The sequence below is a fragment of the Monodon monoceros genome, unplaced genomic scaffold (genome assembly GCF_005190385.1).
Source record: "Monodon monoceros isolate NGI ecotype Baffin Bay Population unplaced genomic scaffold, NGI_Narwhal_1 Super_Scaffold_18, whole genome shotgun sequence".
Classification (NCBI taxonomy): Eukaryota; Metazoa; Chordata; class Mammalia; order Artiodactyla; family Monodontidae; genus Monodon; species Monodon monoceros.
Genome location: NW_021703774.1, coordinates 36,818,482 through 36,837,518, shown reverse-complemented (window position 1 = coordinate 36,837,518; position 19,037 = coordinate 36,818,482). Strand labels below are relative to the sequence as shown.

Here is a 19,037-nt window from a genome sequence, read left to right as displayed (position 1 = left end):
AGCCCCAAGGGGTCAGGTCTAGACCCCAGTCCCGGAATTTTCTCAGCCCGGATTAGAAGTGGGGGAGGGCGGTGGGGAAGGGGCTGGGGGGGCCTGGGCTGCCCAGGAACACAGAGTATCATATTTCTCGCAACCCGCCAATCCTGAACGCATGGGGGCGTGGCCACACCTGGGAGGCGTGGCCGGGCGGCAGATGGGTCCGCGGCGTCCCGAGGCGAGGTGCTGACGTGAGCTTGGCTCACCTGGGCGGGGAAGGTGAGGGCCGGTGTGGGACTGGGAGCGGAGCCTGCAGTCCCTACCTGCGCAGAGCCAGGTGTTGCTTGCCCAACCGGCCGAGGAGAGCAGTGGCGACGGGTGATCCTAACTGGGGACTTGGTTCGGAGGGACGTTCGCTTCTGGCAGCCGGATTGAAGAAAGGTGGGGGCGCCAACGTCTGGAGCCTCGCTTGAGGGAGGGAGGACACGCCCGCCGGTGAAGAAGCGTCCCCTTCAGAGTTTGTGGGGGTGAGGAAAGCTTGCTTAAGGACATCTGTTTGTTTGGGGATACCCTCTAGGGCTGGGTGCCCATCGCTCTGCTTCAGGTAGCTTTCGGGCGGTCCTAGCCCGGGGGCGCTGGGCCCTTACCGACCCCCTACTTCTGTCGACTCCCTTTCCCTCCCGCCCAACTGGAATGTGCGGCTCTCGGGCCCCTACCCACCAACTGTCGGGGAGCGCTAAGGCTCCTCCACCACGCTGGTCCTCCCAGCTCACCGCTCCGCAGGCCCCTGGATCCCGAAGAGGGGATTTCCCAGGCCGGCCGGCCCTTGATCTTGGTGGGTGTTTTGGGAAATTGCGCGTCGGGGCGGCCAGTAACTTTAGCCAGTTTGTTTCCTCTCCTGGGATTTGTTTAGCAGAGTCAGACCCCTGCCCTGGGACTGAGAGACACCCGTGAATTTCCAAGTAGCTAAGCTACTTGCTGGCGAGGGTGGCGCCGGGCGTGGTTGCTCTGGGGGTGAGGCCCTCTTCGCCTGAAAGGGCTGGAGGGCTGGTATAGAGAAGTGGGGAAAGTCTTCCAGGCCAGACTGGAAAGCAGGCCCAGGGTGCCACTGTTTACAGGGAGCCTGCTGTGTGTTAAAGGAGTCATCCCTACCCCAGCCCTGCTCTCTTCGTGGATGTCAAAAGTGGAAGCCAGGGAAGGGAGAGGAAGAAGGCGTTTGAGTAGGGGTTGGTGAAGGCTGGTGCTGACCCAGGAGAGTAGTTTTCGATGTTTGTATAATGCGTGACAGCAGCACCTATACCCTGTAGCTCCCTCTCTCCAGCCCCCAACTTCAATCAAGCAGGGAGGCAGGGCGTGGGAATTATGGCTAGAGGTCCAGAATTTACCCCTAAACAGGGCTAAACTAAATGGAGGAAAGACTGGGGAACTTGGAAGATGGCATTTCAGGTCTCTCCAGGAGGAAGGGAAAAAGCAGGACCACGCCTGAGGCCTGTCTGCAAGAAATGAGGGTGTGTGTTTTACTCTGAGCAAAACCATTGACGACTGAATCTTGGCTTTGGAGTGGCCGTGTTCCTGGAAACTAGTCTGGGCAGGGGCTGCAGAGGTGGCAGTACAGGTGTTTGTAGGGGACCTGTTTCCTGGAATGGGGGTGTGAGAGAGGATGGTTTATGCCTTGGGGAGGTTGATAGTGTCCCTGCTCAGTGCCCAGTATGAGGGGAGTGGATGGGTTAAATCTTTGTTCTTTGGCTAGTTGAATACCTGTTGGAGACACAGGCCTTGAATTTTGCTGTGATGGCAGCTAGAGATACCAGAGCTGAGTAGAGCTGAGTTAAACTAGGCTAAGCTTGTTCTGTGGGCATTGGGATTTGGGTGGTGAGAGTGTTCTGAAAGAGAACTCTGGCTTAGGTGTGTTTAAGGGTGGGTGTCATGCAGTCTCCTCCCTAACCACTTCGTTGGCCCTCCATGCTGCTTGGATCTTTGTTGATATTTTTCATTTACTTTCTTGGTGTATAGAAGAAGGGAGGGACTTAGAAGGCTGGGTGCAGTGGCAGGATATGGTACAGCACACTCTGACTGAGAAGTATTGGGTCCAGGCCCCAGATAAAACACTTTGCTGTGCCTCAGTTAACCCAGCTGTAAAATGGGGATGATAACAATGGGGATGATAATTTCATTATGAGGATGAAATCAGACACGTTAAATAAAAGCGCATGTAAAAACTGTTAAGCCTATGTAGATAGAGGATTGTTGTTACCGTGGTTTCATTAGCTGAAGGCCATCATCTTTTATATATCCCAGTGGCCAAGAAATGTCTTAGCTTCCTGTGGTTAAAAAAAAATACTACTTGTAGTGTTTTGTTTTTAAGTTGTGAATCGAAACATGTCATTGTAGGAAAATGTGAATCGTATATAAAAGTACTTAGGCACGTATAAAGTTCACCCACAGCCCTATCACCAGGTAACCACTAAGAACTTCTTGTTGCACCGATGTATTATTTCTTTCCCTTTTCAAAAATTCTCAGTGCTTATGTACACAAGTGCATGTTACGGTACAAGATGGAGATACTACTATACAGTCAATATTGTATGATGCCTTTTCCCCCGTTAAGTACATATTTAAACATTTTCCCAAATCCAGTAAACATTCTTCAGATGCCTCGATGTTAATGGCTACTTGATATTGCAGTCTATGAATGTCTAATTAGATATTTTTCTCTGTGATTTTGGTTGCTTCCAAAGTTTCCCTCTCTGCCTGTTCTTATAGTCTTAGGTGCTGGGTGGCTGGTGGAGGAGATCTCGGTGGACTTTCAGAAGGTGGAGAGGGTTAGCTGTGATGGACGTGGGGCATAGAGGAGGAGGAGGCTGGGGCAGCGTTGCTCCTGTGTACTGCCATCTTGGGAGAATGCTGAGAACACAGGGCTCTAGATCTTAGTCATCGACCTCTAAGGGCGGCTGCCTCTCCCTCCCCGTCACTCTGCAGTTCCTTGCATTGGCCTGGTTGCCTTAATTTTTTTTTGATGTGCTGTGGATCAACTAGGATAAGCCCTTTTCTTCAAAGCCCATGATCTGTCAAGAGGTGGATTTCACGTGTCTGCCAGGCCTCGACACAAGACTGACCAATATTGCAACAGAAATTCTCGAAAGCCCCTCACTAGGTGGACCAGCTTGCTGCCCATTTCCCTGTTCTCTTTGTTCTTCCCTTACCCCATCCCCCTTCCCGCAGGCCAGGACTGAGGAAGAGAAGGCTAGAACTTGCCCTGGGGAGAATATGCATTCCCTCCTCCTTATAAGGTAAATGTTCTCTGTGGTTTGATAGCTTGACTTTGCTGTCCTACAGAGCAATCTACATCAAGGCCAAGAACATGGGGGTGGGCGGCACTTGAATACCGAGTGCTACCTCACCTGCCCACTGTGAGCTGCTCCCAGGGGGGAAGGTTTCAGTTGCAGAATTTGGTAATTGGGTCAGAAGGCTCAGGTGAGAGCAGGTCCTGCCGTGTTCTTAAAGTGCCAGTGACCGAGCTGGGTTTGAGTTTTCCCGTTTGTTGGGAGCCTGGCTGGGGAGAGAAGTGGCCTTAGGACCCACCCCTTAAGCTAAGTTCCTCCGAGGGGGAGCCTTCGGCTGACTCAGCTGGTTTGGTTTCTGAACCGCGATCCAGGTGGGAATTTTTCTGGGTGGGAAGGTGACTTAATTTATCTTCCTTTTCTCAGGTCAGTGGATGTTTGAGCAATTCCAATGTGGATTTCTTCAGGGAGTCTGATGAGGACATTGTGTTTAGTAACTAATGTCGCCCTTGTCACACAGTAGCTGACGGACAAATATTTGTTGAATGAACGTTCTTTTGCAGGCCTGTCTTTCTCACCTGAAGTAAAAACAAAGAGAAATGAGAACGCCAAAAAATCTAAACACAACACCCCAGGCAAACACTTCTCCGGTGACTGCTTTTTCCTTTAGGCACCCAATCTGGGCAGGCCTTTGTTTCCCGCTGTGAGTGCTGGCTGCCACCGAATGTTATCTGCTACGCTATGCCCTTTATGAGAATCAATTGCAGACTTTACCCAGGCTGGCTCCAGCAACCAATCAGTTCAATTCAGCCTCTGTGGGGAGGTAAACAGACCCAGGTGAGGAGGCTGTCCTAGCAGTACAGAGCTTGTCTTATGACTGGTTTTAGTATTCTATAGGGTTAGGAACTGTGGTATTTGATCATTCTAGGGCATCTTAGCTTTACCAGACTCAGATACAGGGCAGAGTTCTTACACTTTGTCTCCAGTGCTCCCAAGCCTTCTCCTAGACACTGGATTGTCGTGGGGATAACCAGCTCAGACCCCCCCCACCCCGCATTTGGGTGGCCCAGAGAAAGGAAAACTGACTTGAGGCCTAGCTCTCAGATCCCTGTGGATACACTGCCTGCTCATCTATGTAAGTGAGGACTTTGGAACCAGGGACCATCCCTCGCCTACTTCTCTCTCATCACGATGCTGTCATTTCTTACTAAAATATTCCCATTCACCTTAGTTGTCTAAGAAGAGAGCATGCTTCAAGTTCTTGCCTATATACCTGCTGTTTCCATAACTTTTTTCTTCTCCCGAGATGAGATTGAAAAGAGCAGTTTCTCTTCTCTTCCCTTGGTACTTGCGGAAGGACTGTTTTCCAGCAGGGGTGACATCATCTCTTTATTTTTCTGCCTCGGGATTTAAATAGAAGAAATGTGATCTACTTACGTGATAAGTCTGATTTGGCTAGAGCATGAAAAATAAATGGCTTTGGAATAAGCATCAAAAGAACCTTTTAACCTGTTTTCTTTTCTTCCCCACCTGGCACAGTTTATTCCCATATTTAGTTTCTTTGCTGTAATCTAGTGAAACTGTAGCTCTATCATATGGGAACAGTGGCTGGGAACTTTTCCCAGGGGCTGGCCTAATTCTCCTCTCCCCATTTCTTCCCCCTCCCGCCAACCCAGATCATGGCTCTCCACCCCCGCAGAGTTCGGCTGAAGCCCTGGTTGGTGGCCCAAGTGGATAGTGGCCTGTACCCTGGGCTCATCTGGCTACATAGGGACTCCAAACGCTTCCAGATTCCCTGGAAACATGCCACCCGGCATAGCCCCCAACAGGAGGAGGAAAATACCATTTTCAAGGTAAAGGTATTCTTTTACCATCTGACTTGAAGTGTTTTCCAGTTCTCTCAGACCTTTCTGGGTTTTTGTTCTTCTGTTTTCAATTTTGGCTTGAAGAAGGTACTAGATCCAAAATGCTGATGCAACAAAGAGAATGTTCATGATGTGGGGCGGGGGCAAACTTAGCAGGCATAGTAATTTCTCTTGTTGGGGCATGTCTGTTATGGTTGAGGCCATTTATTCTTTCCCATTGGTCAAAGCTACTAACTCACATCCCAAGGGATTGCCAGGTGCGATTGGCTAAACTCCTGTAAGTGCGTGTATGCTGTGGTTGTTCCAGAGCTCCCAAGGGTCAGCCAGCAATCAACCCTTCATTCGCTCAGGGCTCTTGCACTGGCCCGGGAATGGCTGTCCAGATCAGGGCACAGCTACTGAGTGTTAGCAGGCTCCTAACAGCCTGTAGCATGGGTGTCGAGGGCCCTTTGCAAGTTTTTCTTTTGATGTTAAAACATTTTGCCCCATCCATAACCTCCACTTAAAAATGAAAGGCGATTTAATTACAGGTTTTTATTCTACAAATATGTTTTCTTAACTGAAGAGTAGCTCTGATGTGAGAGTTATTTTGCTTCACTGAAAATAAGATTGAATCACATGGCATTTCATAAAATGTAAGTGAAACCAAAGTCTAAGACAGAAGTAGGTGGGAAGCTAGTTGTGGGAAGGGGTATTATGTGGTTTGTAACTCCGGAGCCCGTGCCTCTGCTCCAGACCAGCTTCTCTGTGCTGGTCAGTCTTCCATCTCATGAGTAGCTTTAGTTCCTGCACTCCCAAGACACGGAGAAATGAGTTTCCCCATTTCTTCCCTGACTATAAGCTGGAAGTCAGAAGTGAAATCCAGTCCCTACCCTGAGCCCCTCAAGATTGATGCTCCAGGTTCTTGCTGAGACTGGGCCAGGAAATGTGGGCTCATACCTCAAAGGAGAGCCAACTTAGAGTTGTTTCCCACCCAACTCAGTTATATTGGGTGTAGAGAAAAAATTGGCCTGTGAATACTTAGAAAGTAAATGAATGCTTTTAATGTAAAAATTAAATAATGACATGAAAGTGGTAAGGAAAACATCTGTAAATCAGCACTAGTTACTGGAGCTGGCATCAGAGGGGGATGGGCCTGCCCTGGCCCAGCTGGCCTCTCGCTGTGGCCTTGGTCTGAAACTGGACTTGCTGTTGAAGTGCCTGGTGGTGGCTGGCCGTGGGGGAGGAGGCTGGTTCCTGAAAGCTCCACTCGTGAGAATGTTCTGTATGCTTAGGGCTTGAGGAAAAATTGGCTGTGGGAAGCTGCTTTGTCTTACTTATATCTGTGTATCTGTTTGCAGAATGCTAAGGGAGGGCCTGGGTGTCAGGAGAAGAGTGAGGGTGCTTTCACAGATCCCAAGCTCTGACAGGCCTTTGGCAGGATATGGGGTGTGGGCAGTTCTGACTAGCACTAAGTGGGTGCCCGCTGCCTACCCTAGGTCCGTTATCTCATTTGCTTCTCGACAACACCGTAAGGGGGGGCGGCACCCTCATGTTATAGATGCAAAAGCTGAGTCTCAGAGGGGCTATGTAACTTGCCCAAGTCACACGGCCAATAAGTGGTGGGGTTAGGGTTTGAACCCAGGCCCATCAGCTCCCCCATTATCAGACGACCCCTCCTGACCAGGAGCTGGAAGACCTGGCTTCAGATCCTACTACCATCACTTGCACGTGTGGTCTTGAACAAGTCACATAATCTCTTTGGGCTTTAGCTTCCCCTTCAGTAAAATGAGGCTTTTAGTCTTGCCTGCCTCACAGGATCGTTGTGAGAATTGAGTGAAATCAGTGTATGGGAAGGGACTCGTACATTGCCATAAAAATGCAGAGACTTGTGTCCATTTTAGGAAGAGAAATAGGGACCTGCCCAGTGACCAGAATCTCAGAAGCAAGACTCAGAATGGGTTTGAATAAGGGATGTTTATAAAGCACAGCGATTGCCACGTGGTGGGTGCCGCCCTCTGCTGCCTCAAGCTCAGGTTCTCTGCATCATCTGAGTGGCCCTGCGGGATGGCTGTGCTGTGAGCAGGGTGTTAGTCTTGCTGCTCTCTGTGCAGGGGCAGGGATTCAGGGAGCCACAGAAAGTTTGCAGACCTGGGCCAAAGTCAGCACAGCCCAAGCCAGCTGGGTGGGGCCAGAGGGGGAGTGGGCACGGAGGATCAAACAAAGAGAGGGGAAAACGTGAGGAGGCAGCAGCCAGGTACTGCCAGGTGCAACTGGAGATGTGCCTCTCCGACACTAGGGACTGGTGAGGTTGAAATCCCCTACAGGGGGTTGGATGGAATGGAGCCTGCTGAGTGCCCAAGGGCAGCAGCTTTGTCAAACTGCTTCATTCCATACTGCACATCAAGTGGAGGAGCCCCCAGGTCTGAGAAGATGATAAGAAGAAATGAGTGAATTGGAGGAGAAGGATTTAGCTCGGCTATCGGGAGAAGCTTCCTCATGATTGTGAGGCTCTGCAGGGATTGACTGAGGGAGACCAGAGAGCTCAAAGGATGGGGCCAGAAAAATTCCATTTCGGCTTGAGGAGGTAGTCTACGTTCAGGAGCGGAGGCGGGGAGTTGGGACTGGACAAGCGATATGCCCTGTCCACTTGAACAAGCTGCCGTGTACTTCCTGATCTTGAGTCCTCTGCAGAAGACATCCCCCTTTTCTGCACCAGCACATACGTCACAAGCCCTGAAGAAAGTGTAGACATCTGAGATACGTTCACAATGGGGGAGGGCTGATATCCCGTGAACAGACACATAAATGCCTGTTAGACCTGGAAATTGAAAACCAGAGAGGCGGGGCCACACTGGTTTTGGCCCAGGCCACCAGCCACTGGTGTTCCCAGCAAAACGTTCCCAATGCGGGAGTTTGAGGAAGCAGGGAAAGGCAGGTGGTGTGAGCTTATTAGGACTTGACGCCCTCAGCCTCCCACTGAGGCAGGCTGAACCCCCAGAGCGTGCTTCCTGCCCTCCTATGGTCCGCTACTCCTAAAGGTACTTGGTTTCAACAGTTTTTGTGCATCAGATGCAAGACTGAAGGGAGAGGGAACAGCAAGCCTAAATTCTTCATATCATACGCCATCTCCCTCTCTCTTATTATATAAGCAATTCATGTGAAAAACAAGTCAAACAAAACAAAACAAAATTACCTGAAATCTTGCTATCCAAAAGTTACCATTAGTATTTTGATGTATATTTGTTCCAGATTTTTCTTTATTTTCAACCCTTCATTATGGCCACTGTAGTCTTGACAGATGACGCTGGCACAAGCACTTGAGATGAGGCTCCTCTTTTTAAAATATTGTATTTGCATTTGGCTTAATTTCTCTCAGGCCCTGCCTTGCCTGGTCCCCAGCGTGATGTTTCCTGCTGCAGTCTCTGTAAATTGGAGTTGGGGTGATGGGGCGGTCAGGCAGGGCTGTGTGTATTTGTGTCTGTATGAGGGAGGGCAGGCACACTTTCCAGTGTTCCTGGGCAACAAGCAGGCACTCACTGCAGTTTCCTATCCCTCAGGCCTGGGCTGTGGAGACAGGGAAGTACCAGGAAGGGGTGGATGACCCCGACCCAGCTAAATGGAAGGCCCAGCTCCGCTGTGCGCTCAACAAGAGCAGGGAATTCAACCTGATGTACGACGGCACCAAGGAGGTGCCCATGAACCCAGTGAAGATATATCAAGTGTGTGACATCCCCCAGCCCCAGGGCTCTATCATTAACCCAGGTGAGACCCCAGCTGCTGGGGAGAAGGTGGACAGTGTGCCAGGTTCCGGGCTGGACCCTTAAAGCGATAGTTGACTTGAAAGTCGCCTCGCTTACAAAGTTGAAGACTGGTAAAGCAAGAAATCCTGTCCCTAGAAAGAACCCAGAGAACAAAAGATATAAACTCAGCAAAGTCTTCCTGCCCACCCAGTGGAACAGTAAAGCATTAGAAAGAAGAGGGGGTATTGAGTTCTGTAAAAAAATAACTTCTCTTGGGACTCAACACTGAGAAGAGAGGCCAGATAGTTTAGAAGAAGGAGGGATTAAAACTTAGAAGGTCTGAGTTATAAACCTCGTTCTTTCCATTTCACTACTTGTGGGACATTGAATCAAGTCATTCAACCTTTTGAGCCTCAGCTTCTTCCACTATAAAATCTGGGTTCTCATCTTTCCTGCGTATTTCAAAGGCTGTTCTAAGAATCAATTGGCATGACATTATGAAGGCTATTAAGTTCTCTTTATAAATGATGGGTAAGTGATCGTTTAATTTGTATGGTATTTTTCCTAGGAGAATACCACCTGATCCCTATGTTTACTCAATGTTTAGCAAGTTCCGACTAAGAGCCAGATTATTTAGACTTGACCTCCAGTGAATCTAGTGAGGCTCTGCCATGAGGGAAGGGTCTGTCTTCACATTAAGCTTACAAAGGAGAGAAGCTGTGCTCCTTGGGTCCTTAGAAGGGATGCTAATGTGTAGAAAGGGGTTTAGAGTAGGAATTAAAAGATTTCCAGGAGAAGGGAGTAGGGTCTGCAGCTCCTGGATAGGGGAGGGGATGAGAGCTTGCACTGGGGCTCCGTAGGAGGAGCTGGGAGTGGGGTGAACACCCTTGGTTTCCACTCTTTGGCATTGAGGGTGCACAGTGAACCCAAGGAGCCTCTGTGCTGGCAGTGCCTAGCTTGAACAGTGGGTCAGCTGCAGGGATGACAGTGCAAGGTGAGCGGCTCACCTGTGACCTTTGTGTGTGTCTGTTTCTCGGGTAGGATCCACTGGATCTGCTCCTTGGGATGAGAAAGATAATGATGTGGATGAAGAAGATGAGGAAGATGAGCTGGACCAGTCACAGCACCACGTTCCCATCCAGGACACCTTCCCCTTCCTGAACATCAATGGTGAGTGGGGTGGGGGGTGGGACAAAGGCATGGAGAGGATGTAAGGGGCTTTGATTTTGCAACCGTTGACACCATATCCACCATTGCACTGGCAGCAGCGACCAGGCCCTGTGACCAGGCTGCCAGTCTGTTAGCAAGTAGGAGTCATAGGCAAAGGAACTCCGTAGGCATAGCTATCCCAGTGGGGTGGCTTCTAGGCAGAGAGAGCATCTTCTGAATCTTATGTGATAATTCAGAGAAATTAAAAAATTAAATTCATTCTCAATCCCGCATACAAATACACAAGCTGTTATAAATTTTGGTGATTTCCTTCAGGCCAAGTGCAGAGATCATTTTCGTGAATTGTAGGCAAACTCTTCTGCTATTTCCCTCGGTATAAATTTTCTGTCACTACCTTAACAGCGTCTGCTAAGGCTGTATCATGGGAAACTTGTGGCTCTACAGCTCTTAATACTAGGCTCTGATAAAATTTATCTACTAGAGACTTTTATCTTTTTTTTAAATTGACTTTTTGAATTCAACTTCCCAGGAAAGATGAGTTTAGAGGTTGCAGGGTCACTGTGAGACAGAGCAGGTACTGCATCTCCCATTGCACGTTCTGAGGGTGCTCAAACACAAGGTGAATTGCTCTTCCACAGCATCTTCGCTTGAACTTTTTTTTTTTTTTTTTTTCGCTTGAACTTTTCACTGACATGCTCCTAGTCATATGACTTGCATTCAGTTGAGTAGCTTTTCACTACTTTTCTAAGTTCCATCTGGCTGCTAGGGTCAAATGAGATACTTTTGCCACCTAGAAAATTTAGTATATCAAGATGATTCCTGTAGGATTTTGGAATACCCTACTCTAGGTGATGCCCCTTCTCTTGAGAATCAGGAAATGACTCTTATCTGTCTACTTGCCCTCCTTCACTTACCCTGTCATTTATAACTTTGCAACCAAGTGATGAGTAAAGACAACGATCATAGAGCTCTCTCAGGTTAATATTGCTACAGCTACATTCCCACTTGGTGCAATTTTAAGATTTGGACATTTGGAAATGTGAGATCCTTTCCCAAATCTTTGGCTGACTCATTCTGTTATTCTCACCCCTTAAAAGGATGCAACCCATTTCCAGAATCCTGATTTCCCTTTATTTTTTTTTATTTTTTTTTGCGGTACGCGGGCCTCTCACTGTTGTGGCCTCTACCGTTGTGGAGCACAGGCTCCGGACGCGCAGGCTCAGCGGCCATGGCTCAGGGGCCCAGCCGCTCCGCGGCATGTGGGATCTTCCCGGACCGGGGCACGAACCCGTGTCTCCTGCATCGGCAGGCGGACTCTGAACCACTGTGCCACCAGGTGGGGAGCCCCGGGAGCCCCTCATGTCTTTTTTCGGTACGCGGGCTTCTCACTGCTGTGGCCTCTCCCGCTGCGGAGCGCAGCCTCTGGATGCGCAGGCTCAGCGGCCATGGCTCACGGGCCCAGCCGCTCCGCGGCATGTGGGATCTTCCCGGACCGGGGCACGAACCCATGTCCCCCGCATCAGCAGGCGGACTCTCAACCACTGTGCCACCAGGGAAGCCCCCCCTCATGTTTTTTTAAAGCTAATGTTGTGTGGCCTTATGTTATGGGCCACTTTGGATCCTTTATGGAAACATGTGAACATATATTAAAAATAAAAAAGTAAAATACATAGATATAACCAGACTCGTACACAAAGGGTCAAAGAAACCTTAACCTCTGTGATTTCAGAGCTGTTGGGCAGAGGAAGAAGAATTGTTGAAGAATAGATGCTTAAAAGGTGAGGCTAGGAGGAAAAATCTGTAAACTTTGGAGTGAGCCAACTTTGACAATAGCAGGGATATAGGATGTGTTTTTCATTCTCTCTTTTAAAAGCTTTAACTGGATACTTTTGAATAAGTAATACTCTTACATGGTTTAAAATTCATAATGGTACAAAAAGGAAATCAGCTGAAAGGTTTTCCTTCTAACTTGTCTGAACAGTTCCTTCCCTGGAGGAGACAGATCTTTCCAGGTTCTTGAGTATCCTTCCAGATGTTTCATGCATGTAAAAAAGTATGTGTTTGTTTTTAAAGGAATTTCTATACATTAACACTTATTCGAAGCTAATCAATCAATTTAGTTGAGCTCATTTTATGGAAGACAACCAGTTTCTGTTTAATCGCTGGGTTCAAATTTTGTAACAGGGAATCTCTCATTCATGCCTGTTCTGATTTAACCCCAGAGAGTACCCACGTGTCTTTTAATCAGCAGCAAATGCGTGTTTTCAGAATTATGAGTTTATGAGAGAACTAATAAGATTAGGAAGCAGAAGCAGGGGAACCTTATTTCTTTTGGTGTTTGTTGGGGGAATTACTGATGGGCTGCCACACTGAGTTGTGGTCCAGTGTTGGACCTTTTAGATTTGAGAGCTTCGGACCCAGGTGATATGCACGTGTGGTGCTCCTGCCTGCTCACCCACATCCTTCTTTTCTAGGTTCTCCCATAGCACCAGCCAGTGTGGGCAACTGCAGCCCCGAAGCAGTGTGGCCCAAAACGGAACCTCTGGAGATGGAAGTACCCCAGGCACCTATACAGCCTTTCTATAGCTCTCCAGAGCTGTGGATCAGCTCTCTCCCAAGTAAGTGAGCCTTGATTTTCTAGCTGGATCTTCAGCTCCTATTACAGTCCATTTCCTGCCCCACCTTCTGCCTCCATTTCTTTGCCATGTATAGAATAGTCCCCCAGGCAGCCTCTGTGTCTGGTTCCTGGCTGGCTGGTGAGTCACCAGGAACTAAAGAAACATTAGCCCATACCTACTTGCCCATGGGGGTTCTCTGATTGGTGCTGTGCAGCTCTAGGTTACTCACCTATTAGGTGGGTGGAAGGCCTGGGTTTATCAGTTTGCCCAGGGGATTTGAGGACAAGGTCAGTTGTGGGTTGGGGAAGTTAATGACTGTGGATTTGGTCAAGGAGGCTCTTGGGTTTTGAGGGACTTTAGGACCCAGAGAAAATCTCTTTCTGAATTGGGTACAAATTGATCTCAGTGAAGAATCATTGTCATTGCACCTCCCTTTCACACTACATATGGTAGGGGAGGTGCCAGGGGAGTACTAGCATTTTGTCCAAGAGGCTGATAGCTTTGATAAGACCTATAGGATTCAGTGGACACTTGCTGAGTTGAAAATTTACTTTGTTGTGAACTGTGTCCTTCTGTGGTATATTATTAGAACATATCAACAGTGTGTGCTCATCTGTGTAATTTTCAGAAATATGCCTTGGTATTTCTTATTGTTCCTCTGGTTTCTTTAAACAGTGAGTCAAAAATGATACACAAACCAGATAGATGCTGCCTTAGTTTTCAGCTCCTTCCAATGCCTATTGATGTAAAGACTCAGTCAGTACAAAATGGGGAGACCAGGACCCAGAACTTTGGTTGGAGAAATTCTAGCTGTTAGGGTGTGGTGACTGAACAGTGACAGTATAGATGGAATTTGAGCTATTTGCTTCAAGGCAGCCTCTTGAGTGAATATTCCAGGGATATGTTGATGTCTCCCTTTGTTACAGGAAGGATAACTATGGCAATGGCCTTCCTGAATGCTGGTTGAAAGGTGGCTTGATCTTGATGGACTTGCATGAGTCCTAGGGATGGATGGGCAGAGCAGCAGAGCAGGACTCTCACTGTCCCCCCTCACCTTGCAGTGACTGACCTGGACATCAAATTTCAGTACCGTGGGAAGGAGTATGCACAGACCATGACGGTGAGCAACCCCCAGGGCTGCAGGCTCTTCTATGGAGACTTGGGTCCCATGCCTGACCAGGAGGAGCTCTTTGGTCCCGTCAGCCTGGAACAGGTCAAGTTCCCAGGTCCGGAGCACATCACCAATGAGAAGCAGAAGCTGTTCACCAGCAAACTGCTAGACGTCATGGACAGAGGACTGATCCTGGAGGTCAGCGGTCATGCCATCTATGCTATCAGGCTGTGCCAGTGCAAGGTGTACTGGTCTGGGCCATGTGCCCCATCGCTTGTTGCCCCCAACCTGATCGAGAGACAAAAGAAGGTCAAACTGTTTTGTCTGGAAACGTTCCTTAGTGGTGAGTCTCTTTTCAGACCATTGATGGTGGGAACTGCTCCCTGCAAGTACGTCTTCCCCCTTCCTGCCCCCCTTTCCTATCTCTGCAAAGATCTTAACCAAACAATTTCTTCTGGAGGAAGTTACGGTAGAAGGGGACCTTGATTCTGAAAAATAAAAGTGACCTGGGCAACAAAGAAGGGTGTTCCACTCCAAAGCTGTGCATTTGAAGCCAGTTTTAGGTGGTTATGGCTCCTTTATTGGCAGAAGAAGAAGACAGCCTTGTTATTGCTCCCCACATTCTACCAGCTTATCCTTAACTTTGGAAGGTGACCCTGTTCATCATGATCAGCAAAACATATACTCTTCTCATTTGGGACATGTTTGCACGGCCGATTCAAGCAGACATATTTAGGGAGAGCACTGAGATGTGAATTTTCCAATGTGATTTGAACCCTAAGCCTGGTTTAAGCGGTGTCCAATAGAACTCTCTGAAATGATGAAAATGTTCTATATTTATGTTGTTCAATGTGGTAGCCACTAGCCACATGTGGCTATTGAGTATGTAGATGTAACTAATGTGACTAAGGAACTATTTAATTTTAATGAATTTAAATTCAGTACCCACATGTTGTGGCCAGTGGCTACTATTCTGGACAGTATAAAAGAAAGTGTTTACTGAGTAGGTGTGGAATGACCCAGTACCCCAAACTCCATGCTCTTCCATGTTCTGCAGATCTCATTGCCCACCAGAAAGGACAGATAGAGAAACAGCCACCATTTGAGATCTACTTATGCTTTGGGGAAGAATGGCCAGATGGGAAACCTCAGGAAAGGAAACTCATCTTGGTTCAGGTGAGGAGATAATAATGTGTCAACAACTCTTTGCCTTTTTATCAATGCTTTAGCCCCTAGGTCTGGGCTTGAGCCCTGAGTGAGGATCCATCAGCCTCTGTGGGTTTTAATCCCATCAGATGTAGCAACTTGAGCTTTGTACGTTGTACAGTAGGACCAGGCTGGAGAATACAGTGTCCTCAAAGCAAGTGACTGATTCAGGGGAGACCTTATTCTCTTACTGACGTTAGAGTCTTGCTGAAACCTAACAGGATATGACTCTTTCTTGCTCTTTTAGAAAAACCTTTTGAGGTACTTTTAAGAACGTGTTCTCATTCTGGAAAATGGCAGCAAGACCACTTGGGTTTGGCTGTGGATTTGTGCATCAAGACAGGCAGTAGACGAAATTCGGGTAAAAGTCTTGCTAAATAAGCAGTTATTTATTTAGGCATGTGATGGGATGCTACTTCTAGGTTCTTTACCTTCATTTGAACCAAATTCTAAAGCGAACCTTGGCAGGATGGTCCAGAGAGATGAAGGCATAGTCTGTATCTAGACATTAAAGTGGTGGGTTCCCCACAGCCTCACTGGTCCTTCCGTCAATCTTGGGCCCCTCCTGCTGTTTAAAAATACCCTTTCCTCAGTGGATAGCTGTGTGCTCTGTGTCCTGAACAGGTCATTCCAGTGGTGGCTCGGATGATCTATGAGATGTTTTCTGGTGATTTCACACGATCCTTTGACAGTGGCAGTGTCCGCCTGCAGATCTCAACTCCAGACATCAAGGATAACATTGTTGCTCAGCTGAAGCAGCTGTACCGCATCCTGCAAACCCAGGAAAGCTGGCAGCCCATGCAGCCCACCCCCAGCATGCAACTGTCCCCTACCCTGCCAGCCCAGTAATCATGAATGCCATCTTCCTTCTCTTTTTTACAATATTGTACATATGGATATTTTTTATTAGATTTAACCAGCTTTTAAACCTTTCTTCTTTCTAACAATATTAGTACTCTCTGACTCTCCAAATATGCCTAGCTTTTAAAGTTGATTTAATTTATGGAAAAATCACCCTTCATACTTTCCCTTTCTTTTTTAAACCTCCCCACGGTAGTGTAATGTAGTAGAAGGAGATTTGGCCTGGGAGTTTGGACACCAGGGTTCTAGCCGCAGCTTTGCTTCCAGTGGTGTGACCTTGAACCAAGTCATTTAGCCTCTGGGCTTCAGATTCATTACTGTAAAATGAAGGAGTTGGAATGATGCCTGAAATAATGCCAGCTTTAAAACTCTGACTCAGTGACTTCCTTCTACTTGTACAAGGCAAAACTGCCTGGAACAGAACATTTCTGCCTTGTTCTTGTACCACTTTTTTTTTTTTTTTTTTTTTTTTTTTTTTTGCTTTCATTAAAGTTCCCTCAAGCACTGATTTGTCCAGGATTGATCTCCGTTTGACCTGTTCTGCTAGTATAGTAAGCTGGCTCCCCGATGAGGGAAGAGGGAGGGAGGGGCGCCGGCTGGTTGCTTGGGAACCAAGCTAGATATCTAAATAGAAGTAGGTGCCAAAGTCTGAAAGTCACCCAGCCTGTGGAGTAAAAACTCACAAACTGAGCTTCTAAGGGGAGGGCGTTGATGTAGAGGCTTAGGGATTCTGTAGAAGAATTGGCTGTCAGGTTTTCAGCTTATCACCACTGAAATACGGGCATACCTCGGAGATACTGCAGGGCTAGTCCCAAACCACTGCAATAAAGTGAATATTGCAATAAAGCAAGTCACAAATTTTTTGGTTTCCCAGTGCATATAAAAGTTATGTTTACATTATACTGTAGTCTTTTAAGTGTGCAATAGCATTATGTCTAAAAGTACAAATGTGCATACCTTAATTAAAAATACTTGGGGACTTCCCTGGTGGTGCAGTGGTTAAGAATCTGCCTGCCAATGCAAGGGACATGGGTTCGAGCCCTGGTCTGGGAAGATCCCACATGCCACGGAGCAACTAAGCCTGTGCGCCACAACTACTGAGACTGCGCCCTAGAGCCCGCGAGCCACAACTACTGAAGCCTGCATGCCTAGAGCCCGTGCTCCACAGCAAGAGAAGCCACCGCAATGAGAAGCCTGTGCACTGTAATGAAGAGTAGCCCCCGCTCGCTGCAACTAGAGAAAGCCCACGCACAGCAACAAAGACCAAACGCAGCCAAAAATAAATAATAAATTAATTAAAAATAAATATACTTGATTGCTAAAAAATGGTAACCATCATCTGAGCCTTCAGCAAGTCATAATCTTTTTGCAATAGTTACATCAAAGGTCACTGATCACAGATCACCATAACAAACAAAACAATAAAAAAGTTTAAGTATTGTGAGAACTACCAAAACATCACACACAGACATGAAGTGAAAAAATGCTATTGGAAAAATGGCGCCAATAGGCTTGCTTGACGCAGGGTTGCCACAGATCTTCAATTTGTAAAAAACAGTATCTGCAAAGTGCCATAAAGCAAAACAATAAAATGAGGTATGTCTGTACCACTGTGTGTGTGTGGTAGACAACAGTATATAACTCAGTGATAAGCTTTGGAGAGGATAGAGCTCTCTTGTTCTTTCTTCCCTTCTTTGAGGAAGACCTGAGAGTGAGCTGGGCATCCAGGACCAACTCCTGTGACCACAGAGGAGACAGGGACAGTTCCTCCTTGTATGGAGATGTTTACAGTCTTCCTGTCATTTGGATTTTTTGTGGATGGGGAAAATGGGGTGTTGAATGTGTTAAGGTCAAGGTGAAGAAGGGCTGGGCAGTGCTTTTCTGGAAATGGCTCACCTAGCACAAACCTGCTTGCCTCCCTTCCTGGTGGAGGTAGCTGGGTGTGAACATTTAAGGTGAGGAGTGTAGATTAAGGTGTAGAACATTGCAGCTATGGCTACAGTTAAGGTGTAGAACATTGCAGCTGTGGCTGCCACAAACTGGTCTGATCTATTAACTTTTGCTCTGTCCCTGACCCTTTGACTCTGTTTTGTTTTTGTTTTGTTTTTTAGGATGAAATTATACATAATTTAAACTCCAGGACCTAAATGGAAAACAAGATGCTTATCTCTGGTTGCAGGTTCCAACCCTCCTGAATACTGATACCTATGTGTGCCATGCCATATTAAGAAAGTCCATGTCTGGTCTGCTACCCTTAAAGCAAGCCACCTCCTACTTGCTACTGTAGTTGAGCTAGCTGTAAAGTTGGGCTAGCTTTATTTCAAAAACCCCTCAATCACAAGTGGCAATGGGCTTATTTAGAAAGCTTAAGCTGTGGTTTTAGGGTCTCTAAGGGACCTAGTAGTATCTGCTGTTACTAAAGCATGACCAAGAGAAATCTGGGTGTTCTCTCTAAGGGACCTAGTAGAATCTGCTGTTACTAAAGCATGACCAAGAGAAATCTGGGTGCTCAGGTGCTCAGCTGTGAGCAGAAGTTGGGCTTCTAGAGACCAGGAAATGTGCAAGGTATAGGAACTTTATATTTTGGGGGCATTCTTTTGAGTGGGTAAAGTGAGGGATTTGGTCTTGATGTCTGGCTCCCTCTGTCTCTTATCTGCAAAGCTCAAAGTTAAAAAGAACCCACAGAAAATACATTGGGAGGGCAACTGCTGGATCTGGGCTGGTCCCTTCCCCTTATTCTGTGAGATGCTAACAGCCAGGCTGTACACCTGGGTGGGGGCCCAGAAAGTGTGAGCTGGCAAAGGGTGTAGAGAACAGTGTTCTTAAGTGCCAAGAAGGATCGAACTTTTAGTATGTGATTGTAATGAAAAGCTGATGAATATGTTAGAGGAATGGATGAGTGGTTTTATGTAGTCTTAACCCAGTAGTGTAGTTTCTTCCTTGTTCTTTATCCTTTTCAGAATACTGGGAGAGTGCACGCAGGGCTCTCCACTGATCTCCCTCAGTGCTCCTTCTGTGGTCCTGATGCCAGGTGTCCTTTCTTGGAGACTCAGTCTGCTATCTCCTTTGGTGGCTACACCAATCATTCCCTTGGTGTTTTCTACTTCCTTGCCTTCACCTTGCTTAAGACTGGGAAGGGAGTTAGGTGGTGTCCCCAGCTTTTCATTTTCTCACTGTCCACCCCACTAAACTAGATTAGCTGTAGGTGTAAATCGGGAGGGCAAATG

At 47.4% G+C, this 19,037-nt stretch overlaps 1 protein-coding gene across 3 annotated transcripts; it reads left to right on the top strand.

Moving 5' to 3' along the window:
- Positions 1-256: 256 nt before the first annotated feature.
- On the top strand, positions 257-16,184 carry IRF6 (interferon regulatory factor 6). Of its 3 annotated transcripts, none has more exons than XM_029228157.1 (8): positions 257-417; positions 4,934-5,110; positions 8,662-8,866; positions 9,886-10,014; positions 12,489-12,632; positions 13,694-14,086; positions 14,801-14,919; positions 15,574-16,184. In XM_029228157.1, the coding sequence occupies exons 2-8, from the start codon at positions 4,937-4,939 to the stop codon at positions 15,796-15,798; spliced, it is 1,389 nt and encodes a 462-aa protein (XP_029083990.1). In that variant the 5' UTR covers positions 257-417; positions 4,934-4,936; the 3' UTR covers positions 15,799-16,184. The 3 variants fall into 3 exon arrangements, with proteins under 3 accessions (XP_029083990.1, XP_029083988.1, XP_029083989.1); XM_029228155.1 differs by having other exon boundaries at positions 257-503; XM_029228156.1 differs by lacking the exon at positions 257-417 and adding an exon at positions 4,349-4,392.
- The last annotated feature ends 2,853 nt before the right edge of the window (positions 16,185-19,037 follow it).